The 8,181-nt window shown below is 40.4% G+C and overlaps 1 protein-coding gene across 1 annotated transcript in view; it reads left to right on the top strand.

Annotated features, from left to right (window-relative positions):
* Nucleotides 1-6,578: 6,578 nt before the first annotated feature.
* Nucleotides 6,579-8,181, top strand: part of atf6 (activating transcription factor 6) — a 29,329-nt gene continuing 27,726 nt past the window's right edge. Inside the window, exon 1 of the mRNA XM_085774156.1 lies at nucleotides 6,579-6,772. Within this exon, the coding sequence (XP_085630282.1) occupies nucleotides 6,673-6,772 (100 nt within the window). The 5' untranslated portion in view covers nucleotides 6,579-6,672. The remainder of the gene's footprint in view (nucleotides 6,773-8,181) is intronic.

The following is an 8,181-nucleotide window of genomic DNA, read 5'->3' as shown; positions in this document are numbered from 1 at the left end:
TATACACAGTAAAATGTTACTTTAATAACAGAAAGAAAATATGTCTTTCAACACAGTCTGCCCCCCTTTTTTCCCCCCTGGTCGCCCCTTTCCACACAATCTCTCCCAATTCTACTAATAACTGCAGCCAGTCAGTCTAATTACGTTAACAACATATTACTGATACCAGGAGATGATGATAGCACATGGCTACCAATTTTAGTTAAGATTAAACTGGTAACCAATATAAGCATTTTATTTGTATTTATTTGTGGATATGTTTACAGGCTTGTGCATACTTTACACTGACAGATGAGATGACCCACTATGCAGTCTACTCTGTGATATTTACATTTGTTGTAAATGTCTTGCAGTTTAACAAACATAAAGCAATCCAGCTCCCAAATGGTCCATGTTAATTTAAACCCATACCCATTTAAAATAGGCGTATATCTTGCTTAAAGTCTATTTAATCTATAAGGTTGTGCTTACAATTTCAAATGCAAAACATTGTTTTTAATCTCCTGCAGAGGGGATCTCTAGTGTTTACCTATTGCCTATAGTGTGAGTCCTGGTCTGGGTACCCCCCGGAGTCCCCCCACACCCCTGTTCAGAGTGCGGGGTCATGTAGGGGTGAAGCTCGCGGTACCTCAGAAGGTTATTCAGGAGTCAAGCCGCACTGTGGCATTCAGAGTCTTGAACTGCGGAGCGGGCAGACGCTCCGTCAACGCCGGCCCGCTGACCACTCAGCGAGCCTCTGGGCGGCCCCGCTAATGGGACAAGCACCCCCGGGCTCCACCGTACTTGTAACAGCGACCCATAAAAGAGCACAGGAGGATGCTAACCAAGATGAATGGCATTTTTTTCTCAGCTCATTCTACACTAATCAGAGCTTTTCATTTGTTATGGCCTTGCGCCAGCCCCTCCACCACAGCCTCCATTAGGGCCAGATAACGTATAAATTCATTAAAGTCAAAGAGAGACATTAAAATGGTCATTTGTCAGATCTCTCTTTGTGTGTCCCTAATGGTGGCACATGGTTCGAGGCATTGAGATGATTTTGGTAGGGCTTTTTCTCTCCAGAGCATTAGGAGAGGGACGTGGGAACTGGGAAAGACCTGTGTGTTTTTCTGTTTTTTATGAATGGAAGCTCTTTGAATTTTCTAAATTCAGCATAGGGCAATTTGTTGATTAGTCTGTTTTAATGTTTTCTTTTTAAAAATAGAGGCTCAGCGTCACGGATCATTGTTGCCTAAAACCATGTTATTTTGTGCTTATTTTCTCAAATTGTTTTCTTTTTTCATCTAATTGGCCAATTTAATTAATTTGCATAATTATAGCAAATGTTTTATTTTGGTTCCTATCCAATGCGTCCATCAACTTCAGATTTCCACCCCCCTCAGCACACCCCACCCTCCAACATATACATACAAACTCTCAGCCAATGAAGCAACCCTTCGCACTAATCCCTTTATATTCACAGCACTATTCCCACCAAACAATGTCCTAAAGCCTAATCCCAAACCGAGCTCAACAAACCTGGGCCCCCTGCTGACAAGTCACAGTGCAACTAACAGACCAGCACAAAACTGAGCAACAAACCTTCTGTTTTAAGTCACCTTGAGACATCACTTCAAATGCATGAAGTGAATACAAGCATTTGCATGGACTGACAGACACATGCATCCCAACACACACAACTAATCTTTTCTTTTTCACTCTTTCTCTCTCTTGTTGGCCCCCTTCCTTGATTCCTCTCCTTCCCTCTCTGTGTCCGTCCCTCTCTGGCTTCAGGATGGAGGTTCTGGCTGCGTCGTCATGGGAGATGGCTCTCTCCATCTGCCTCTGCTGTCATTAACCCATCTCCATCAGGCTTTATCAAGGAGGGGAGGGGGGACCCCACCTCCCCACCACCCTCCTGGACCCTCTTCACCATTCTGACAACCCCTGCCCCCTGCTCTATACATAAGCCTGAGATGATAAGTGTTCTCCCTCTTTGTGTCGGCCAGGATAAGACAATGCCACACAGCACTACAGAACATCATCCATCTCATCGGTCATCAATCTGGCACACAAAAGATGAAATGTAGCTCGAACTCTCCCTTGCAAAAGGGGGTTTCTCTTTGCTTAGAAGCTCGTCCTCCACCTCTGTTGCTCCTTTTCAATGCCGGGTTAGTGGTTCACCAACAAATACTTCTCTTTTACATGGCCACGTGGGAGGAAAAGTGCTCAATGCAAGTCCAGCTATTTTAAGTATTTCTTAATGACACCAATACATAGTTGCTGTTGCACAAAAATAAACCAAATCCAGACATTATTTCAACATTTACAGAGAGAAATCGCCTCTAGAGTCTTTTAGACACAGAAAAACCTGATTGAAAACATATTGTGGATCCACCAAATGACATATTAACAGGCCTCTGCCAGATTTCCATGATTTTTTGGGGGGTAAATACTAATTAAAAGCCCTTTGTCACATAAATAACCCCATCCACCTTTTGTTTCTCCTCCTCTCTGCCTAATTGGGTTCACATTGTCTGGTCACAAGTGTGGGCCTTTTTGTCTTTGGTCATTATCTGTGACAGCATTGTCTCTGTTGAGTTCTTCATTTTATTCATACATTTTCTTTTAACAACACATTCACAACAAGATAAGCCACTGAGATGAGAATTGCTTTTCCAGAAAGGCCAAAAACATCTACAGACATATACAATTCGCTAGATCCTCTCAGACATAAAATAAAAGTCATAATAATGGTAATTACTAAGATGCATGACAGTTTTCTGACACTTTGCTCATCAGCAACTCTGGTGTTATGATGCAGCTGTCATTTGTACTGTTTTAACAAATGCAATATTAAAGTTATTATAGGCACTTGCTGCTCTATATCCTGCAAACCAACCCTTTTAGTTTTTGCGGCAGCCACACAGGCACTAACTGTTGTATGGAAGAGACAGGATTTGTGAGCAAATGCAGTTTTGTTTATACCATAATTGGATTCTAGTGGATGATGTTGTTCTGTTTTGTCTCCGCACTTCTTGACTCTCTAATGTGCAGGTAAAGTTTTATCATCTTCAGCCATCATGACTACAGGTAACGATAGGTAGATAATAGCCCCCCTTGTGTTAAATGCTGTGGTTGGGTTAAAATTTAATGAGCCTGCATTGTTAGAGATCTGACGACTTGTCAGCTAACAACCATCTCATCATGAGTACACAAAGCTGGATAAATTAGGCCTACTAAAATTACATAACAAGAAATCTTGGATTTTTCTCATTATAACATTGTCACATGGTTTGAATGAAATAAGGGTCCAGTTGTTTTAATATATCTGACTGCTGATTGTCACATTTTCCACATTGTGCCTAAGAATAAAAGCTTTAATGGTGCAAAATTATTGTCACAATTTTTGTATTAATTCAAAAGTATTATCATTATGATTTGTTAATATAATTGTTTTAATTCTGCTTCATTATCCACATTTTGATTTTTCAAGGTGAGTCAAATGCATTCTCAGTTGATGAGAAAATCATAATCTAAATGTTAACTATTTTTGGGGAAGAAAAAACATTACCCATCCTCCAGACAAAAGAAAAGAAACTATTGTAGCGATTTCCACAAAAGCTATATGACGAAAGCCCTTAATCTATTTTACGCAAATGTTGGGTTGAAGCATTCTGCAAACATATCAGGTTAACCTGTTAATCTGCTGTCTGCATCTAGGTCTGAGGAGCTTTACACACAATCAATATGATGAGCCCTGAAGACACCATCCATGCCATTACCACACCACTCCAATCAGACATGCTTGCATTATCATTACCGCCAGGACACATGATGTAAGGCTGACACGTGGCTCACATTTTTCAGACCTGTGGAGAAGCGTTTGACACTTTGACTTTGAGGTAACGGTAACATCAGACAGTCACACAGTCACATTAGGAATAAAGGCAATATAAACAATATACCACACTCACCAGTGATTCGTGAAATAAGATTGCTTACATTAGTTGATTAGGTTTTATGTTACAGGTGGACTGGAGACTTTTGGCAGATGGTTGACCTCTGTTAGTCTTTGGCTTGCTATAATAAGTTAAAACAGACTGGGGGCTTGTTCTCTCAAAACAGAGCTAAACCAATCCAGCAGGGAATCAACTAGACCACCTCAGGTTAATCTCACTGACCTGAAATGTCCATGAAGGATTAGGCCCAGTGTACACCTGCTACTGATTTTTAGCACACAATGTCTCTGCTTACTACTGTGACTGTGCCATTTCAAAATCACAAACAGGAGTAGGGGAATAAGACCAGGCTTATTTCCTTAGATTCATAACATTTCTGTGTGAGGAGGGTCTGCTCACAGATTCATCGGATAAAACACAGCTTTTTGGAACAGCTTTGGTACAGATGTGCAATGCACATGTCTAATATGTTTTTGTTGTTTACATGAGACCTCTACATGTGACCATCAGTCACAGTGAATCATAAATATTTTCTTCTTCAATATGAGCTCAGGCAGTCGCATACAGAACCAGACCAGATTGTAGGTGCACTGACATTTGTAAATGAAGTGCTTCATGAACTGATTTAGTTTATTAGGAATGGTTCACCAAACATGAAAAACAAATCATCACTTTTAATGATTTTTGTAAAATGACAAACAGAGATTCCCTGTGGTTTTTGTTTTGATGAATGTCATATGCAGATCTCCAGCCCTAACTTACCCCAACAATAGCTACATAACATCTTTCATTATCGACTGTCCTTGCTTGTTAAAATATGAAATAAATAATGATAATTTGATCTATTACATTTTTTTCTTTTGCGGATAGAGCATAACTTGAGCCACAAAGGACATTACCCAACATTATTTGCATTTCATAATTATTTTAGCCTAAAATATATATTTTTTGCTTCTGTGTGTCTTTTAAAAAAAGTTACCTGTCTTTCTTTTTCCTCCCCTTCTTTTGAACAGCTTTAACTTATTTACTCATAGACCTCATAGCAGAGCCTTCAGCCTGTGACAGGCTCTATAGGCTTAAATGGGTCCAAAGCCAGATGCTTACCCTCCCTGGCGTGACACTAAAGTACAGCAGTGGAAGGGATACATCAGCGGAACTTAAGTCCTATGGAAACATCCATCTACCAAGTCCGGATGACTGCGGCTGTCACTGTTCACTGTCCTGCTTTCAGCACTTCAGCTACAGTACATTATCTTCATTAGGCTGACTAAGAATTAAAAAAAACACACAAAAAAAACCATTCCAAACCAATTAGACTAAATACATTTTAATTGGAATACATTAAAGTTAAGTATATTTTAGGCTATTTATTTGTTTCCCAACAAAATGTTTAATACTGATTCACGAACGGATAATTTAGTGTTTAACAAATACATGACAGACGGGAAGCACCAGTGGAAATTGAACAGTTGGAGGACGTGCACCAACCAAGCCTATGGACCGAACATCAATTATTATAGGAACACCACCTTTTTGTGGGTATCCAGTTTTAGTCCCCTCTGAACAGGTAGCCTAGACCTAGATCAGACACACTGTCACCTATTCCCAGATGGTTGAATATCATTTCACACATTGATTTATGTGACTCTGACAGCTCTCACATGACTGCCATGAGGCTTTAATGACTCGTGTGACATTATAGTGTGAATGACCCAAGGAGTGTTTGAATGCTTGGGGCTCCCAAAGAGTCAGCGGAGCTGGCAAAGGCTCTTGGGTGAGTGTCAGTATCTCTATAAGTAGGCTGCGATCCAGTGGATGATTTCATTTTGACATGACAATTTTCACTCTGGATCAAAGATAGGAATACATTCAGCGGCCACACTAATCAGTGTAAGCAAGAGTGTCAGTTCATTATGAACTGTGACTGACTGTGTTATCGTACTGTAGATTTAATTATTTATTTGATTAAACCGGCACCTCCTAGTACTACTTTGCTACCTTTTGTCCACCATACAGTAATCATTAAAAACAATTCCAACTTAAGGTTTCACTATGAATTAAATAAAAGATTATCAAGGACAGTCAGTAGCCTACTGTCCTCTGTTTTCTCTTTGTGTCGCTTTGTGGGGGCTTGTTTTTATGTCAGTGGTGACACAGGCCTAAACAGGCCTACACACTCACCCATGGGTATACGTCAATGGGGACCAAAATTGAAGCTCCCAGAGGTCTAGATTGCTTGACTTGGTTTTAGTGTGTGTGTGTTTGCCTACCTGTCTGTGTCTGTCTATGTGTAGCCTAGTGTAGGCTATGTGGTAGGCTTAAAAAGACAAAATTAAACTGTTATGAACAAAATCCCCAAATAATAATTTAAATCATTAGAGAGACTTCCTCTCGCTGTCATGAACTCAGTGCCATTACGAAAAGGTCAAGTCTGTGGAGCACACACTCACCATACAGAGACTGCAGTACTATCACTCCGCCTCGCGGTTTGTTTGAGCAGCACCAGCTGCGCAGTTCAACATCCTGCTGGAAATGCTGTTTCCGCTGTTTGACACTTGACACATTTGTCCCTCGGCAGCCCCCGTAGATTTACCGTAAGTCAGACGTGTATCTTTGCGTCAGGCGGAAGTTGTCCTACTACCCAAACAAGCAGAACATGAACAGCCGTGTGAGACACCGCTTGGTTCAAACTTGTCACAGTGGGATTATCTACTGATGAATTCAAACGAGGATGTCGTCCGCATTAACGTTAGACTTCGAAAACCATCAGCTATCTCCGGAGATGGATAGTGAGGCTGGCATCATCTCCATCGACCACGGAGGAGAGTGGGGTGAGTGTCTGTCGGCTAACTGCACTTTCTAGAAACCACACAGACGGTAGTTCAGTGGAGACAGATACTGTCTAATTGTTTATAGCCTAACTGATCAAATTTAGCCTCAAAATACAGATTGTGACAGTGTTGTTGTTTCGGAAAGTCTGGTATCGATATGGTGAGTTAACTTAGCAGTCAGTTAGCATGGGCTGATGTAACCTGCCTGTAATATGTAAATTATTATGTCTCAGTTATATGGCAACGGGTGGTCTCCATAAAGTGAGCGCACAGTGTATGAGAAGTGTTGCTGAAGATGGAGAATAACTCCTTTCACTGTTTGAGTACAACATTCATGTCAGGAAGAAGCTGAGGGAGCGACTCAACAACAGTAGCAGCAACAGCAGCAACAACAAATCACACTAACAACATCATCATCAGTTACAACTTTGCCCCTGGCTGTTCCCGCTGAATCAAGTCTGTGTTTGATGTTTTGATGCTGTGGCAGTGTTTTCCTGTGGTGTTGTTGTAGTTGTCTATACATAGACACATGGTTCATTGTTTGTGTACTACTATTTTGGTACTTGACAGTCAACTTTGAGTGGTAGGTCTCTTAGTACACATTTTATACATACAAGGTAATTAAACACCCATTTTCAGCTTGAGCACAGTTTTGCAGTATCTATACTCAAATTCATATTTGTAAATTTCCATTTTCTTTTACAGTTTTAAACTTCAGTGATACCATTTTTATTTGACAGCTTTGTTTACTCGTTACTAAGACAGAGATTTTAGACAATGAATTTATATACCAAGGCTTTAAATGAGTTCACACGGTTAAATATGAGGTTCTCAGGTCTTACATGAAGCAGTGTGTAGTTGGGGTTGCATTCAGTCTATTTCCCCTAACACCGCACATGATTGGAAAAAATGTCCAATATAACAATGAGTGAAAAAGTACAAAAACTGAACATAGATTAATGCTTCATAACTTTGCCTTTGCTTCTTTCCTCTCCTATTAATCACCTCACAACCTCTCAGATTTATCGGGTGTTCCTGTGTTTAGCTCAGCTGGTAGAGCACCCACCCCATGTGTTGAGGCTATAGTCCTATAGTCCTATAGTCCTCACTGCAGGCGGCCCCAGTTCGAATCCTGCATCGAGCGGTCTTATCCTGCGTATCATTCCCCCCTCTCTACCTTCCATTTCCTGTCTCTCTCTCAACTGTCCTGTCCATTAAAGGCAAAAAAGCCCCCACAAATAAAATGTATGTCAAACTAGCTCCACTCCAGCTATAATAATAAAATGGTGTGAATAATATTCTTATATAGAATCATATATATCATATATGAGATGATTAGGGGAAAAAAGAAAAACAAAAGAAAAATTGTCCTCCATGATTTCACATATAACTTTACAGCTGCACATGAC

This window comes from Trachurus japonicus, chromosome 4 (genome assembly GCF_045865225.1).
Source record: "Trachurus japonicus isolate A0001 chromosome 4, Traja_1.0".
Taxonomy (NCBI): Eukaryota; Metazoa; Chordata; class Actinopteri; order Carangiformes; family Carangidae; genus Trachurus; species Trachurus japonicus.
Note: the sequence above shows the minus strand (reverse complement) of the source record. Positions and strands in the feature narration are given on the sequence as shown.